The sequence below is a fragment of the Trematomus bernacchii genome, unplaced genomic scaffold (genome assembly GCF_902827165.1).
Source record: "Trematomus bernacchii unplaced genomic scaffold, fTreBer1.1, whole genome shotgun sequence".
NCBI lineage: Eukaryota > Metazoa > Chordata > Actinopteri > Perciformes > Nototheniidae > Trematomus > Trematomus bernacchii.
In genome coordinates, this window is record NW_022987790.1 from 1,087,726 (window position 1) to 1,107,159 (window position 19,434).

The window sequence follows — 19,434 nt, forward strand, 5'->3', positions numbered from 1 at the left end:
GCAATGAAGTGATTTAAAAGTTGTCCCTGATAAACAAAGAACATGTGTCTCCTTGTGAGTGTGCTAATATGCTAATATGCCAATATGCTAATGCCCAGGGATTTTAACAGACAGTTGAGACATAAAGAAATATTTTAATTAAAATCTGCTCTGTTTGAACTTCACACGGTCCGTCACATGATGTTTGATCAAATTAAATATTACATTAATGTGTCGCAAGGCTTTAATCAGATAATGCAGGACACACACAACACACACACACACACACACACACACACACACACACACACACACACACACACACACACACACACACACACACACACACACACACACACACACACACACACACACACACACACACACACACACACACACACACACACACACACACACACACACAAGGAATAATTGGATTTAGCAGCGAACCGACGTATGGAATATCATTTATATAATGTAATCAGCGTGGATCATCAGCAGCCATTTATTATTTTAATTTAATTAGTATTCCTCTGCAGGTGTTTTTATATTATTTTATATATAAATGATTGTTTTGTCTGCAGGATTATGTATAATTGTTTTAATGACATTTAGTGGAAGTGTGCAACCTGATGTTAGGAATAGTGTTCATTTCGTTGACTAAAAGTATGACGAAATATGTTCGTCAACGGCCTTTTTTGCCATGACTGAGACGATGACGCGACGGCACCGACGTAAGTATAACTGTAACGATATCAACATGCAATATCGTTGATGAAAAAATTACGAGACGGAAAATGTAGTTTACTAAATAAATCTCTCTTTACTTTCGTTGACGAAAAAGGAGGAGACGAAATATGATCAAAGATAACGTTACATCTCTGATAGTCAGTTTTTCTCCCAGCAGTTCCATTTCCGGTGCTGCGGCTGGGCAGCAGCTGTGTGTCTGTGCTGCGGCTGGGCAGCAGCTGTGTGTCTGTGCTGCGGCTGGGCAGCAGCTGTGTGTCTGTGCTGCGGCTGGGCAGCAGCTGTGTGTCTGTGCTGCGGCTGGGCAGCAGCTGTGTGTCTGTGCTGCGGCTGGGCAGCAGCTGTGTGTCTGTGCTGCGGCTGGGCAGCAGCTGTGTGTCTGTGCTGCGCGTGGCGGTACATTTGAATTACACCGGGCCAGCGGCACACTGTGAACTGTCAGGAAGACTCGGATCTAACTCACCTTATTTAACAGAAAGGAAAATGGCAACAACAGGGCTTGGGAGAAAGAAAGGAGGTGATATTTGACCTTGCTCACATGTTAGCGCTGGTGGCTGACTGACCTGGGGCGCACTGATTAACCAATGCCCCCACAGGTTTGTAGCCCCACCCACCCTAGCCTCTAGCTGAGCCGGGCATACTTTTTATTTGCACCTTTCCATATTCCATATATATTGTGGTTGTTATTCTAGCAAACCGTGCCTTGTTTAAACTTTAACATTTGTAATGGCATCAACATGCCATGTGAACTAGCTTGTTAGACAGCAGTTCAAGAGGCACCATTGTTTTATTTTCTTGTTAAAACAGACCACATTATTTATTTTATTTTGCAATTGGTACGTGTGTACTACAGTAGCATACCCTGTATTGTTGAATTGTGTTGGTTCAAAAATAAATATGCAAATCAGAACATGTTCCATGTCTGGATGTATTCCTTAAATTGATACCATCAAACCACTAGACCAGATACTCTCTGCAAAGCTGCTTTCTTAATCAGTCAACCTGTGTTGTTCATCAAATAAGGATAAGATATCATCTTATTGTGAAATAAGTTTCACTAAAATGACAAATGATTGGTTTTGGCCAGACTTTTGACTGATATGTTCAATATAATCTGATAACTAAAAAAGACTAAAATGTCAACAGTTTTCATTAACAAAAGGTGGACTAAAATATTTAGTTTTCTTTGACTAAAATGCTCAGACTTTTAGTCGACTAAAACTTGACTAAATAAAAACAGGATGAAAACCTCCTTCAGTCTGGATCTGGAAATCAGGCTCTACATGTGTAAATAAAGACCTGAACATGGGAGGATCAATACATGTGTAAATAAAGACCTGAACATGGGAGGATCAGTACATGTGTAAATAAAGACCTGAACATGGGAGGATCAGTACATGTGTAAATAAAGACCTGAACATGGGAGGATCAGTACATGTGTAAATAAAGACCTGAACATGGGAGGATCAATACATGTGTAAATAAAGACCTGAACATGGGAGGATCAGTACATGTGTAAATAAAGACCTGAACATGGGAGGATCAATACATGTGTAAATAAAGACCTGAACATGGGAGGATCAATACATGTGTAAAATAAGGAGGTGGAAGTCCCTCAGAATGAAACATCTCAAAGGCGTCAAAGACGTTGAAATCTCATATAAATCTGCACTCCACCGTGCATCGGACGTCTATAAACACGCCGTCTCGCGCTCTGCATTCGCTCTGAACGCAACAACACGCTGATGGAAGTGTCGGATCGGATTTGATCCTGAGACGAGGAAATAGATGGAAGAGGAAGGAGGACGAGTGCCTTTAGATGGGAGATAACATTATTTATTCATACACAAGATAAATTGGCAAAAAGAAACAAGTGGATGTTCCCGAGCTTTCCGTCGAGTGTGTCGAGAGTGTGATGGTGCATTCAATGCGGAGAGGAAATGCATTGGAGACGCTGATAAAGAGATGACTCTGCGTTTGTTATCGCCTCTGATCCTGCTGCGTGGAAATAAAAAGACCTGACATTTAACAGCGTGAAGAAGAGAGACTGCAGGAGACAAAGCAGCGTCTGACACGGAGAGGCTGTTTGATATCATGATGGAACAACAGGAATTCACTGGTAATAAAGAACAGATGCAAAACCAGACAGAGAGCACAGAGGACATGTTATAAAGGAGGACTGTGTACTGGGAAACATTCAGAGTCAGAATTATCAGTTTCTCATAACTTGGACTTTTGTCTGAAAATCTCAAAATTCAAACTTTTTTCAAAAAATGTCAAAATTCAAACTTTTTATCAAAAATCTCATAATTCTGACTTTTTTCTTAAAATTTGACTTTTCGCGAAATCTCCAAATTCTGACTTTTTATCAAAAATCTCCAAATTCTGACTTTTTATCAAAAATCTCCAAATTCTGACTTTTAATCAAAAATCTCCAAATTCTGACTTTTTATCAAAAATCTCCAAATTCTGACTTTTTATCAAAAATCTCCAAATTCTGACTTTTTTCTTAAAATCTGACTTTTCGCGAAGTCTCCAAATTCTGACTTTTTATCAAAAACCTCAAAATTCTGACTTTTTTCTTAAAATCTGACTTTTCGCGAAATCTCCAAATTCTGACTTTTTATCAAAAACCTCCAAATTCTGACTTTTTATCAAAAATCTCCAAATTCTGACTTTTTATCAAAAATCTCCAAATTCTGACTTTTTTTATCAAAAATCTCCAAATTCTGACTTTTTTCTCAAAATCTCATAGTTCTGACTTTTACTCATAAAAAAGTCAGATGAATTTTTTCTTAGATTCCTGACTTTTTTCTTATAATAATGTATTTTTTTTTACTTTCTAGAAAAAAGTCTAGAAAAATATTTGAATGCAGTCGTAGACAAAAACTTTACGCTTCTACAACTGCAATAGATAAAAAAAACAGACAGAAAACAGGATTTCTGCAGATTCCCTAATTGTAAAGTTTATCAGTTGTTTTGTGTTGAATAAAATATGAAATACGATTAAAATACGTGCGTTTACTCGTGTTAAAAAGGCACTAGATGTGTATTAATCCTCCGCTGAAAATAGTCCCCAACGAATCCACCTAATGTTTGTTTTATGTCATTTTAAAGAACCAATTTGTTAAAGACATTTCACAAAGAAGGTATTTTGTGTTTCTCTCTGATGTGAGGATGAAGAGGAGGATGAAGATGATGTCATTTGATGTTCTGCAGAAAGCTGTGATTTACTGTAATTTCATGAAATCACCACCTGCAAGACATGTTTCTGAAAGAGCTGGAGGGATATTCATAATTTGCTGGCTGTCTGGAACAGTCTGCATTCATGAGCAGATGTCTATGAAGTATCTTCTCGTGTATTATTATTATAACTGCAGAGTCTCCAAACTTTAAACTTATACACGTATTGACAACAGATGTTCTTTAAAACAGACTTTAATCCTGATCAACATATTTACACATGTACCTAGATCTACTTTTAGTAACTGCAATATTTTAGTTTTCCAATCTTTTGTTATAAACAAGCAATTTGGATGAACTTTTAAGGTGATTTTGAGTTGTTTTAACTGCATACTTGTATTTCTGAAAGTCTGTTTAGCAGAGAGAGAAGGATCTGTGAATGTTTATACCTCTTTAATCACTATTCAAACTTTAAAATATAAAAGAAAACACTTTTAGATATAGACATACTGTTTATAAACTTGTCAGAACAAGTTTGAAATGTCAGTTTTTGGCTCATCTCTTGTTTATTTTTGACCTGTTCACATCATGCAGCAAATCAATGGAAAGCCTGTTTATAAATACTAAATATATAATAATGAATCTCATCATGTGGGTGGGCTTAGAGTTAAAGGTCCCATGTCATGGCCCTTTCTACTGATCATAGTTCCATTGTTGAGGTCTACTAGAATAGATTGACATTGTTCAATGTTCCAAACTCACATTGGTTTCTCATACAGCATCTCTGTATAGTCTGTGTATTCACTCTCTGTCCTAAACGGCTTGTTGTAGCTCCTGCCTGTGAGCCCACTGTGCTCTGATTGGTCAGCTCGCCCACTCTGATGAGTCCACCACCGTTACAGAACATCAGTGATTATGTGTTACAATGGCGTTTGTTAGCAACCAGGAAATGACACCAGTAATGACAAACAGATGAGAATGCTGCGTGGGGTCTGGGTGCCGTGTTGGGGGGGACGTTGGGGGGCTCGCTGCTCCGCCCTTTGAGGCTCGAGGAGCGGACAGTGTGAGCTGGATTCCTGGTGTTGTTTCCTGGTCTGCGAGACAGCGGGACACGGCGAGGCCCGGCCCGGGCTCGGTCCGAGCACACACACACCGGCAGCCTGGCTGTGGGTCTGTGTGTGTGCTCGGACCGAGCCTGGGCCGGGCCTCGCCGTGTCCCGCTGTCTCAGGCTGCGAAATCCGCGGAGCTGCAGCTGAGAAAAATAGGGCTGAGTGAGTGTGTGTGAGGTAGCCCTTACGTCGCTTGGAAGAAAAAGAAAAATGTCCAACGAGGCGTTCTGGGGCAGCATAGAGAGGTCTTTTCTGTGTTCGAGTTTTACTCGCTACAGGGTGTACTCTGAGGGTTTGTGACTCTGCAGACCGTTTACATGCAGAAGCTACAAGCGAAAAAAAAGGGACAACATGTTCTCTTCTAATAAAGTAACACACAGTCTGATCAGTTCTATTTAAACGTTAATGCTTCAGAGGAAAGCACCGAGTGTCCTCAACATGTTTGTCCATGAACTCCTGGGGTGAACTGGGGTGATTTAAGGTTGAACACATACATAATAAAGACCAAGGGGACGGGTAATAACCAGAAAAGCATGGGACCTTTAAATGTGGATTCCTTCCTCCAGAAATCCCCGGTTACATCCTCTAAACTTCACACACCGAAATGCATGAAACTGTGCATGAATTGCAAATAGAGTTCAAACTTCTGACCGATTTGAAAGCTCCTCGTCTCCTGCAGAGTAACACTTTGTTCTCCAGTAAAAACAGGAGGGTTAAATGTTAGAAACTCTCACACTCGCACACTCTCTGCTTCTCCACATGCATTAAACACTTGATCTCTGAAGCGCTGGTGTCAAGTTTTAACGGAGAAATATGCAGGCGTGGAAAATCTACATCAGCTCCACTACAGCCTGAACTTCTTTCGGATTACAGAGGGTTTGCAGCTTTTTCTCGAGGCAATTTAATATCTTTTTTCGCTGAAATATCACAATATTAACCAATGGACTTTTATGGACTAAAGGAATATCAATACATTAATGTAGGCAACCCCTCTGTTGTTAAACATGCTGGTAACATCTGAGTGAATGTTGTTGTTTCTGCCACAAAATGGAATCTAACTGATCCAAAAATGTGCAGCAGGTTCATAAATGTGACACAAAGTCAAATGAAAAGGGAGATATCAGCTCCTCTTCTCCACATCCTGCATGTTGGTGAGTTCAATGAGGATTTGCAGTTTCCTTTTTATAAAACAATGACATATTTTCGGGTGAAATATAGTAATGTATTCACAATATTAATTCATTTTCATCATTACGGAGCGTCCAAACAGCAGCGTTAAAAAAATCTTCTAACGCTTCTGCCCATTCACTTTGAATGGGGTGACGTCACTTTGCCTCACTTTTCGCCGAACTGCATTGTGGGAAGCAGAGCGGAGATTTCCAGGATTTGCAGGATTCAAAGTTGAGCAATGTTCAACTTTTGAAGCTGAGGTGGAAGCGTCAACCAATCAAATCCCGTGTATGCAAATCTGACAGTTCAAGCGCTAGCCAATCAAACCGTGTGTATGCTGTAAACATGGAGGAGAAATGAGCGGTAGGGAATCACCCGGTGCTTTATGACCAGTCCCTATTTACCTACCGGGAAACAAACCGGAGGAGCCAGGCATGGAGGGAGGTGGCAGAGACAGTGGTAGGTTTTCGCCTGTTTGGGGAGTTTATATCCAGTTTACTTCGGGCTTTTTTGCTTCGTATGTCGGGGGCGGGAGATTCATGTGATTGGTTGTTGGTGCGTTGCTCGCAAAAAATCCCCAAGCTTCAGATACGCCCACCTCCAAGATTTTTTTTAACGCTGCTGTGTGGACGGTCCGTTAGACCCTTACGCACTAAAGGAATATTGAAGGATTGAATATAGGTGACCCTTTCTCTCTCATGCGTTCAGGACTGTTGATAATCTAACAGATCTAAAAGTATTGGCAGAAGTTATCCAGCGTCTTTTTAAAAACCGTGTTTAGTTGTGCAAACATGCAGCGAGTACAAGAGGCTAATAACCTTTTACAGTATTTGAATAAAAAGAGAGGGAAGTCTGAAGGTGAGGAACAAGTAGAAGTTGTTTTCTCTCACCATGTAACACTCGCGCTCCTATTGGCTAGCGCTCCAACACATTGTACGGGATAGGCTAAGGGGCGAGACATCTCTAAGCTGGTTGACCAATCACAACAGATAGACCAGCTAACCAATCAGAGCAGACTGAGCTCTGGTTTCAGACAGAGGGTGAAAAGAGGTGCTGCAGCACAACATTAAAACAAGGAGAGCTCCAGAATAATGATGTGTTAAAGTCTGAGCTGCATGTGGACAGAAAACAGACAACATGTTCTCTTCTAATAAAGTAACACACAGTCTGATCAGGTCTATTTAAACGTTAATGCTTCAGAGGAAAGCACCGAGTGTCCTCAACATGTTTGTCCATGAACTCCTGGGGTGAACTGGGGTGATTTAAGGTTGAACACATAAATAATAAAGACCAAGGAGGACGGCAATATTCTAAGAAAAGCTATTTTCACTAAAACAGACAGGATATTTTCTGAGATTAATGAGCTGGCTCCAACCATTTTGGTTTGCAAAGATAGTGGGAAATGACCCTAGAGTGACACCTTTACAATGTTTGGTCCAAACCTCAACATTATTACAAAAAAATAAACGTTACAAACATTATGTAGGAGGCAAAAAGGCAAATCTGGAATCATCAAATGTTATTTTTATGACCAACAATTATCTTAAAACTGCTTTCAGTCAAACTATGATCACTTTATCCGTGAAGTAACTACAGCTGTGTGTGTGTGTGTGTGTGTGTGTGTGTGTGTGTGTGTGTGTGTGTGTGTGTGTGTGTGTGTGTGTGTTACCGTATAGCGTGGTCCATGCGGGACACGGTGAGGTACGCTGCCAGGTTGGCGGTGTACGACGAACACACGATGAGCGTGAAGAGCCACCAGCTGCCCATCACGATCCTGAGAGCCACTGAGCCAATCACAGAGTCCCCTCCTACACACACACACACACACACACACACACACACACACACACACACACACACACACACACACACACACACACACACACACACACACACACACACACACACACACACACACACACACACAGAGAGACACACACACAGAAAGACACACACACACACACACAACACACAGTTAGACAATTCAACTTCTGTAATAAATCTGTAAATAACCGTGCAATATATACATCCACATTTATTACGTATCACATTACTTTCAACATGCTACACACATTTATTTTAAATACTTTTACTGGTCCTGGATGTGTGGATTCTACTTATATCTTATATATTTTATAAATGCGTCTTCATTAATATTTCGCTATACGTAGCCTCTTTTCCTTTTCTGTAAGAATGTAAATCCAGTCAGACATTTGGAAAAACTTGAAGATGTTTTTCCAGTCTCCTAACTTGTTTTTATTTACCAAAAATAATGCCTTGAATGTCCTTTAGTACCAAAAGTGTATTTTTTAAATGTCCCCACTTTGCTAAAATGTCCGACCTTTCAAAATAAAATCTCACTTTCAAAATATCCTCTGCACTTTTTAAAACACAACCGCCAATTCTAAAACTGTCCCTTCCTTGAAATGTCTTTCTTTTCTGAAAAATCTCTTAGAAATCCCAGTAAGTTTTCAAAATGTCCCGTTCTGTGCGAGGGATAAAGCTGTTCTGATTCTGATCCAACTCCAGCCGTGATTTACAAATGTTTTCAGAGTGTTTTCAGAGAGTCCAGCTCCAGGTGTGTGTTCCTTTGATCTCTCAGGTACGGGTCGCTCTCAGTGGAAACACCTGATCCATCAGCAGGTGAGCGCCAGGCTTTATCACAGCAAACAGAGCTAATCACATCCTGTTAGCACTAAAAGGTTTCCCAGGCAACCTGCCAGACCATAATAGGTGCAGCTGGGAAAGTGGTTTGTGTGTGTGTGTATTTGAGAGTGTGTGTGTGTGTGTTCATGCTGGAGTGTGTTTGCATGGATCCACCTGTGCATGTGGAAACACATATTTCAGTGTGTGTGTGTATTCTTGTATTCCTATCATTGTGAGAACCCGTGAAAAAGAGGATATTTTGAGGACAGTCTTGTGGACATTGTTTTTTTTAAGTTTAGGGATGTCTCTAAATAATATTTAAGTTCAGATACAATCAGCTTTTCTTTGCCATTTGTTTTAGTTTGTTTTTTAAGATCACAAACAAGGTTTCTCCCGCTATATACTTTCGCCCTGTAGGGGGATATTTTGAAGGAAGTTAGGAAAACTTTGCAAATTGGAGTGAACAAAAAACAGAGGTTATTAAAAACAACAGGGACATTTTGGGAAATTATATATTCAACAACAAAAAAAAGAAATACAAAAGATGTGTTACACTATTTTTAAATTGTTATTCTTTTAAGGAGGTAAGGAAAGAAGCTTTGCAAGGTGAGTTTAAGGTAATTTTTGTGTTTTCAAGCTATTTTTGTTTACGGTTTGAGTAAAAAGTTATGAAACATTTAAGAAAGTATGTGAATTTCTGTTATTATTTAAAGATGAATGTTCTTCACTGTTATATTAAACCCTGACATGTAACTGCAGTGTTTCTGTTTGTCTTCTTGTCTTCATCTCTATCTACAAACATTGCCACACAAAGACCTACATTTGTTCCTCACAGTGACATTTCCTGGATGATCTAACCCTCCTCCTAATTCACTTAAGCACTTTAAAGTTTGATGTGCTTCTTACTAAATATTTCAGACGCTGCTGTTAATCCTCCGGTGGTTTTTGTTTGCCTCTCGTGTTGTTGTGTAATCCGTGAAACAGCTCAGAGTCAAACAGAAATCCCTCTTTACACGGCAGATAATCTTCCCTTTCACTGCGATCAGAGCTGATTGATTTCAGACAGAGAGCCGAGTTTAACTCTGAGAACATTTCAGTCGTTTGACTTTCAGAGGACGTTTGTATTACAGCAGAATCACACGCATTACAAACTGAGAATCAGGAGACTCTAGACTTCTCATGAACAGAACAACTCCACTTAAGCAACAACATTAATATCATTTAGATTCGAAGCTCCAGAGCAATATGCTTTCATTGAATTATAGCCTGATTATATCTGCAGGTTAACGTTTACCAAAGTTGTTCTTAGCAGGGACTTTTCTACACATTTCTGCAGAAAACTAACTTTTTAAAACTGCACAGCTTCTCAGATTTAAAATTCCAATATACTGGACATTTCTCTTACATTTCATTATTAATTAGTTTCCTTTTTTTTACACATTTATATTTATTTTAGCATAGTTTTCACAATAGTTCTATATTTTCTCTTATTTAACAACTTGTGTAAACTTAGTTGCCAATAGACCTGACTCTGACCCTAAAATTAGTGAGAAACATATTGATTTTTTTAAACAACTGTCTCGGATAAGTGATGATATTTTTGCTTAAATTCAATGCAGCCAAGATGAATAAAGCTACTGTGTTGAATTCATTAAATAACTCGCATAAATACTTGATTTTGCATTTGAAAGTAAAGCTGGAAATTACATTATACGTGCAGAAGAAAGGAGTTTATTTTGAAATGGAAAGGAAATGTGTATCTTGCTGCAATATGTTGTGCATGTTTTCTTAGAGATGAGAACCTATATAACACAGGAAAGGGAAAAACCAAAAAATCCTATTTGGGCCCCTTTAATACATTCATACAATGCAACAAAAAAAAGGTAACATCTATGTTAGCCATTTCCTACTTATACTACTATGTATCTATCACTGTTTTCCCCTCACCTTGATGAACGAACGCTCCGTAGACGATCCACACGGCGCTCTGCAGCGAGCCTGAACCCACCACGCCATTGGCCGGTTGTCCTTGTGGTGCATTCTGGGTAGCGGAGGAGCGTAGCGCCTGCAGGCGGTTCAGCAGGAAGATGAGCACGCCCACCACTGGGATGGCGGCGGCGATACAGGCCCACACGGCGAGGTCGAAGGGCGCGAAGAGAGAAAAGATGTTGATCTTCTCCTCCGGTTTCCTCAGCAGAATCCCCACGCTGTAGTCCAGGTAACGTTTACTGAAGTCCACCACGTTCTCACGCTCAGGGGTGATGGTGATGGCCGACACCGCAAGATCCGCCCTCTGGAGGAGGAGAGCCAATCAGAGGCAAGAAGCAGGGACAATATAAAACAGGACTTTCAGTTTCCTGTCTCTTAGCCATCAGTGGCATTCAAAACTTAAGGAGTCCTAAAAACAGTATTTATTTCTACAATATCAAACTGAGAAAATCATCAGATCTCCAGGTTTGAGAGGCTGGAAATGGAAACTGGACTGTACTTATAAATATCTTTATCAAGTCTTTATGACTCCTCAAAGCTCTTTACAAACTACGGGTCATTCACCCATTCACACCTCATTCATGTAGAGCAGCACCACTTGCACACACACTCACACACCGTTGGCCATCAGGAGCAACTCAGGGTTCAGTATCTTGAGACTTTAAAGACTTTTCGGCATGCAAAACATAAACATCAATTATCTAGTTTTTACTTACTCCCTGTTTAGTACTTAATTACTTTTGGTTTTTACCTTGTTAATGAGATCTCCAATCATACCGTTCCACGAGCCGTTGGGAAGCTGAGATCCATATTTACTGTCAGACACCTGCAGGACAGAAAGTGTATTCAGTTTATCTCACCAAGTCAGGACTTCGGTTCAACCGAAATCCCAACATCCCATGACCTCTGCACAATACAGGTTTTATTTCAAAGTGACACATAATTCACCGTCCAATCAAAAGCTTTGACAAAGACAGTGTGATATAATCTAAAGTGACTTCTGTTAAACTGTGTGATCTAACCCTTCCTTCCCACCTGGTAGATCTCGTATTTGAAGCCGAGGATTTTGGCGAGTGCGTCGAGGACATCGATGGAGAACCCTTTATATGTCTTGGGCTGACCCAGGATGTTTTCTGCCACCATCACGAAGGGATCCTCCTAAAGAGACACACACAGCAACATGTATTTACTAACTGCATTTGTTGTTTGAAAATGGTTAAATAAAATACAAAGTTGACTTCTCATATGGACAGGAAGTGTGTGTGTGTGTGTGTGTGTGTGTGTGTGTGTGTGTGTGTGTGTGTGTGTGTGTGTGTGTGTGTGTGTGTGTGTGTGTGTGTGTGTGTGTGTGTGTGTGTGTGTGTGTGTGTGCAGGATGAAGGTTTTAGTCGTGCTCTGTTTGTATCTGTTAGACTAATCTCTGTCCGGAGGCAAGCTGCGGACCGACGCCTCCAGAAAAATAAAATAAAGTGAAATAAAATAAATAAAGTGTGTGAGGGGGAAACTTTTAGCGAGGAAAGTGAACGCAGACGGATAATAAAACCTCTCTGAGCTTCTCTTTATTGACAGGATTTCAGTGTGAAGCTAGTGGAGTGTGTTCTGTGCTGCGGAGTGTGAGATTATTTTATTACATCAATAATTGGAGGTTTTTAAAGGACTGACAGAGGAGCACACACACACACACACACACACACACACACACACACACACACACACACACACACACACACACACACACACACACACACACACACACACACACACACACACACACACACACACACACACACACACACACACACACACACACACACACACACACACACGTCTATTTCTGAAGTTTTCAAACTATTCTCTAACTCTAACGTTAGAATTGTGTAGTTGGATGGTGGAAGTATGTTTGGTGTTATTTCAGGGAGGAATTGTTATAGTTTAAAGGTCCCCTATTATCCTCTTCTTCATCAGTATATCACAGGTCTCAGATATATCCAGAACCTGTCTCTGATTGGCTGAAACACCAAACAGATCATTGCAGCATTACCCATAATCCCCTCTGTTTCAGCCCTGTTTCCAAAGTGCTGATTCTCTGTCTGTTACTTCAGATGAAAATAAGGAGCCCCTCCCCACGCCCCTCTGAGAGACATTTGGTTACAAAGAACTCAATGGTGCTCTAGGAGGAGATTCAGGTGATAAGGGGGGGGGGGGGGGGGTTACCTTGGTTGCTGATTGGTGAATGGTTACACAAGACAAAACATCGTTATGACATCATCAAGTGGCCAAAATCTGATCAGCTCATTTTCAGACAGGTTTTTATAGAAATGGATCAAAAAGAGAGAGAATCTTTGTTCCTGAAACTTTCAGAGTCTCTTTACACAGAGGGGACACATGCTGATGAAGAAGAGACATGAAGAAGAGGGGACACATGTTGATGAAGAAGAGACATGAAGAAGAGGGGACACATGTTGATGAAGAAGAGACATGAAGAAGAGGGGACACATGTTGATGAAGAAGAGACATGAAGAAGAGGGGACACATGTTGATGTAGAAGAGACATGAAGAAGAGGGGACACATGTTGATGAAGAAGAGACATGAGGAAGAGGGGACACATGTTGATGAAGAAGAGACATGAGGAAGAGGGGACACATGTTGATGTAGAAGAGACATGAAGAAGAGGGGACACATGTTGATGAAGAAGAGACATGAAGAAGAGGGGACACATGTTGATGAAGAAGAGACATGAGGAAGAGGGGACACATGTTGATGAAGAAGAGACATGAAGAAGAGGGGACACATGTTGATGAAGAAGAGACATGAAGAAGAGGGGACACATGTTGATGTAGAAGAGACATGAAGAAGAGGGGACACATGTTGATGAAGAAGAGACATGAAGAAGAGGGGACACATGTTGATGAAGAAGAGACATGAAGAAGAGGGGACACATGTTGATGAAGAAGAGACATGAAGAAGAGGGGACACATGTTGATGAAGAAGAGACATGAAGAAGAGGGGACACATGTTGATGAAGAAGAGACATGAAGAAGAGGGGACACATGTTGATGAAGAAGAGATATGAAGAAGAGGGGACACATGTTGATGTAGAAGAGACACGAAGAAGAGGGGACACATGTTGATGAAGAAGAGACATGAAGAAGAGGGGACACATGTTGATGAAGAAGAGACATGAAGAAGAGGGGACACATGTTGATGAAGAAGAGACATGAAGAAGAGGGGACACATGTTGATGAAGAAGAGACATGAAGAAGAGGGGACACATGTTGATGTAGAAGAGACATGAAGAAGAGGGGACACATGTTGATGTAGAAGAGACATGAAGAAGAGGGGACACATGTTGATGTAGAAGAGACATGAAGAAGAGGGGACACATGTTGATGTAGAAGAGACATGAAGAAGAGGGGACACATGTTGATGTAGAAGAGACATGAAGAAGAGGGGACACATGTTGATGAAGAAGAGACATGAAGAAGAGGGGACACATGTTGATGAAGAAGAGACATGAAGAAGAGGGGACACATGTTGATGAAGAAGAGACATGAAGAAGAGGGGACACATGTTGATGAAGAAGAGACATGAAGAAGAGGGGACACATGTTGATGTAGAAGAGACATGAAGAAGAGGGGACACATGTTGATGTAGAAGAGACATGAAGAAGAGGGGACACATGTTGATGTAGAAGAGACATGAAGAAGAGGGGACACATGTTGATGTAGAAGAGACATGAAGAAGAGGGGACACATGTTGATGTAGAAGAGACATGAAGAAGAGGGGACACATGTTGATGAAGAAGAGACATGAAGAAGAGGGGACACATGTTGATGAAGAAGAGACATGAAGAAGAGGGGACACATGTTGATGAAGAAGAGACATGAAGAAGAGGACTCTGCAGAACAGGTGACCTTGAACACAAACTAACCTATAAATGTACCCTAGGTGCAGAAAGTGCAGTCAGTAGAAGTGTGTCTGATGGAGATGTGAATAAATACAGAGTGTTAATAAACGTACCAGCAGAGTGACCACTTTCACGGTGACTCCCTGCATCCCGTTCTCTATCCGACTTTCCTTCAGACTGCCATTCAGACCATGAACTGAGTCCCAGGTAGCAAGCTGAGGAAGAGGAGGAGGAGGAGGAGGAGGAGGAGGAGGAGGAGGAGGAGGAGGAAGGAGAAGAAGAGGATTTAATATTACTATCAAAGCATTTCTTTACCAGTAAAAAACAATGACGCATCTCCTGTGTCTTGAAAAGCGCTATATCAATTAAATGTATTTATTATGATGGATATTTTTTTTTTAAGGTATATCTGTCATGACAACTTATCTTCACCAATCTTTTAATCTTATTTATATGACATTTTATTACATATATTTTTGTGAGACCTGCAACAAGCATTTCTATCATTTTTTGTGTAAATTATTTAAATAGTATTTTTGTCTTTTAAAGTTTTTTTTGTGTTTATGGGGAAGCATCTGAATAGATAGAGCATCCAAACCCATGCTGTGTGTGTGTGTGTGTGTGTGTGTGTGTGTGTGTGTGTGTGTGTGTGTGTGTGTGTGTGTGTGTGTGTGTGTGTGTGTGTGTCTCTGTGTGTGTGTGTGTGTGTGTGTGTGTGTGTGTGTGTGTCTCTGTGTGTGTGTGTGTGTGTGTGTGTGTCTCTGTGTGTGTGTGTGTGTGTGTGTGTGTGTGTGTGTGTGTGTGTGTGTGTGTGTGTGTGTGTGTGTGTGTGTGTGTGTGTGTGTGAGGAACCGTCATTAAACCGACGCCTCGCAGCACTCAGGTTTCACAAGTCCCAGAATGCTTTGCTGCAATTGAGCCGCGGACAAAGACACGAACACAGTGAATACAGCCGGGGAAAAAATGAAAAAACATGTCTGCAGCATGCCAGAAACACACTAAAGAATATCAGAAACACAAAGAGAACCTGAACTAATTAGGGCCAGAAAATAATAAATTATGAAGATAATAAATAAATAATGTCTCTTCCTCTGAAAGGCCTCTCAGGAAGAGAGCTCAAAGAGCATCGTGAGTGCACTCCCTTCACACACAATGAGAACATGTGTGTGTGTGTGTGTGTGTGTGTGTGTGTGTGTGTGTGTGTGTGTGTGTGTGCATGTGTGTGTGTGTGTGTGTGTGTGTGTGTGTGTGTGTGTGTGTGTGTGTGTGTGTGTGCGTGTGTGTGTGTGTGTGTGTGTGTGTTTAATTTAGTGTGTTTTAATGTCCTCACACATATATCCCTGCCCTCTTCACACGTTACTATCCACTGAGACTTCTACAGAAATGACAGAAATGCCCCCTAAAAATAATAGTGCTCATAACCTAGAAATACAATGAACAGATAATACAAGAGCAGAGAAACAACTGTTATTATAAAATTAATATTTGAAGGATCTTTTAAATCTCATATATTAAAAGTCGAGGTGTGCTAATGATGATAGCCGCCCGGTCACAATTGGATGCAAAAAAGGGATTCATAATAATAATAATAATAATAATAATAATAATAATAATAATACAAGAAACACTACATTAAAAGTATATAGCTATTGACTCAAAACTTTTTAAAATAAATTCATATATTCCTTTCAATACATTGAAATCATTTCCCTAGGTTTGAGTAGAGGAGCTTATTTCACTAATAAATGCAGCAGAGTTACATTTTAAAGTGTGTCATCTCAAATGTCGAGTTAGAGCCATTCCCCTTTTGATTATTGCGTCAACAATATATATAAAATATGATGTTGGTACCCGGTCACAATTGGATGCAAAAAAGGGATTCAAATAATGTAATAATATTTAGATTCTGGCGTCAACAACACTGCAAGATATATTTCTGTGTAACTAGACTATTAAGTCTGACTCATGTTTGGTGGCTCCCTAAATGTCATATGAATCTAATATTTGGGGATTTGGAGGCGTAAAATGTTAACCGCACAGTAAAACATGTGATTAACTATCAAAAAGAGTGTCATGTAGTGTGGTTTCATTTCAATAAACAATATATATATAACATCTTATTGTGTAACTTTAGCCTGTTATTCTGAAGTGATTGTGTTTCCCTCTTTCCTCTGTGTTGCACCATGCTAACACTGATTAGCACATCGTTAGCATGCAGTCATCTAAGAAAACCTCGATCTTCAGAGGTGGGAAGTAGTGGAGTACAAATACTTTGTTACTGTACTTAAGTACATGTTTCTGGTATCAGTACTTTACTCCACTACTTATTTTTCTGACCACTTTTTACTTTGACTTCTTACATTTTGAACACAAATACCTGTACTTTCTACTTCTTACATTTTGAACACAAATACCTGTACTTTCTACTTCTTACATTTTGAACACAAATACCTGTACTTTCTACTTCTTACATTTTGAACACAAATACCTGTACTTTCTACTTCTTACATTTTGAACACAAATACCTGTACTTTCTACTTCTTACATTTTGAACCCAAATACCTGTACTTTCTACTTCTTACATGTTGAACCCAAATACCTGTACTTTCTACTTCTTACATTTTGAACACAAATACCTGTACTTTCTACTTCTTACATGTTGAACCCAAATACCTGTACTTTCTACTTCTTACATGTTGAACACAAATACCTGTACTTTCTACTTCTTACATGTTGAACCCAAATACCTGTACTTTCTACTTCTTACATGTTGAACCCAAATACCTGTACTTTCTACTTCTTACGTTTTGAACACAAATACCTGTACTTTCTACTTCTTACATTTTGAACACAAATACCTGTACTTTCTACTTCTTACATTTTGAACACAAATACCTGTACTTTCTACTTCTTACATTTGAACACAAATACTTTCTACTTCTTACATGTTGAACCCAAATACCTGTACTTTCTACTTCTTACATGTTGAACACAAACACCTGTACTTTCTACTTCTTACATGTTGAACCCAAATACCTGTACTTTCTACTTCTTACATGTTGAACACAAATACCTGTACTTTCTACTTCTTACATGTTGAACACAAATACCTGTACTTTCTACTTCTTACATGTTGAACCCAAATACCTGTACTTTCTACTTCTTACATGTTGAACTCAAATACCTGTACTTTCTACTTCTTACATGTTGAACACAAATACCTGTACTTTCTACTTCTTACATGTTGAACCCAAATACCTGTACTTTCTACTTCTTACATGTTGAACCCAAATACCTGTACTTTCTACTTCTTACATGTTGAACCCAAATACCTGTACTTTCTACTTCTTACATGTTGAACACAAATACCTGTACTTTCTACTTCTTACATGTTGAACTCAAATACCTGTACTTTCTACTTCTTACATGTTGAACCCAAATACCTGTACTTTCTACTTCTTACATGTTGAACCCAAATACCTGTACTTTCTACTTCTTACATGTTGAACCCAAATACCTGTACTTTCTAACTTCTTACATGTTGAACCCAAATACCTGTACTTTCTACTTCTTACATGTTGAACACAAATACCTGTACTTTCTACTTCTCACATGTTGAAACACAAATACCTGTACTTTCTACTTCTTACATGTTGAACTCAAATACCTGTACTTTCTACTTCTTACATGTTGAACACAAATACCTGTACTTTCTACTTCTTACATGTTGAACTCAAATACCTGTACTTTCTACTTCTTACATGTTGAACTCAAATACCTGTACTTTCTACTTCTCACATTTTGAACACAAATACCTGTACTTTCTACTTCTCACATGTTGAACACAAATACCTGTACTTTCTACTTCTTACATGTTGAACACAAATACCTGTACTTTCTACTTCTTACATTTTGAACTCAAATACCTGTACTTTCTACTTCTTACATGTTGAACACAAATACCTGTACTTTCTACTTCTTACATGTTGAACCCAAATACCTGTACTTTCTACTTCTTACATGTTGAACCCAAATACCTGTACTTTCTACTTCTTACATGTTGAACCCAAATACCTGTACTTTCTACTTCTCACATGTTGAACCCAAATACCTGTACTTTCTACTTCTTACATGTTGAACACAAATACCTGTACTTTCTACTTCTTACATGTTGAACCCAAATACCTGTACTTTCTACTTCTTACATGTTGAACTCAAATACCTGTACTTTCTACTTCTTACATGTTGAACACAAATACCTGTACTTTCTACTTCTTACATGTTGAACACAAATACCTGTACTTTCTACTTCTTACATGTTGAACACAAATACCTGTACTTTCTACTTCTTACATGTTGAACACAAATACCTGTACTTTCTACTTCTTACATGTTGAACTCAAATACCTGTACTTTCTACTTCTCACATTTCCCAAACAGGCTGGTTCCTTTAGTTTGAATGTGTGTTTGGTGGCGTGATCATTATTATTTAGAGTCATTGCGTGCCTATTGATTTGAACACGATCCGTGTATCCATCATTTCCTGGTCTTCTCTAAAGAAGAGGGACCAATGAAAACGTTGTCATGTTGCCGTTGTTCAGCATGGAAACATTCATTAGCTAACAATGACATTATTGTTCTATTAATATAAAGGGAGGTCAGGTACTCTTTAAAACAGCTGCTAGTTATGGGTACTTTTTAC

General features: G+C 39.5%; 1 protein-coding gene across 1 annotated transcript in view; it reads right to left on the reverse strand.

Annotated features, from left to right (window-relative positions):
• LOC117497652 (glutamate receptor ionotropic, delta-1-like) overlaps window positions 1-19,434 on the reverse strand; it is a 224,509-nt gene that overhangs the window by 26,207 nt on the left and 178,868 nt on the right. The window contains exons 7-11 of the mRNA XM_034149650.1: window positions 14,846-14,947; window positions 11,860-11,982; window positions 11,576-11,650; window positions 10,783-11,128; window positions 7,859-7,997 (exon numbers count right to left, since the gene is read on the reverse strand). Of these exons, the coding sequence (XP_034005541.1) occupies window positions 7,859-7,997; window positions 10,783-11,128; window positions 11,576-11,650; window positions 11,860-11,982; window positions 14,846-14,947 (785 nt within the window). The remainder of the gene's footprint in view (window positions 1-7,858; window positions 7,998-10,782; window positions 11,129-11,575; window positions 11,651-11,859; window positions 11,983-14,845; window positions 14,948-19,434) is intronic.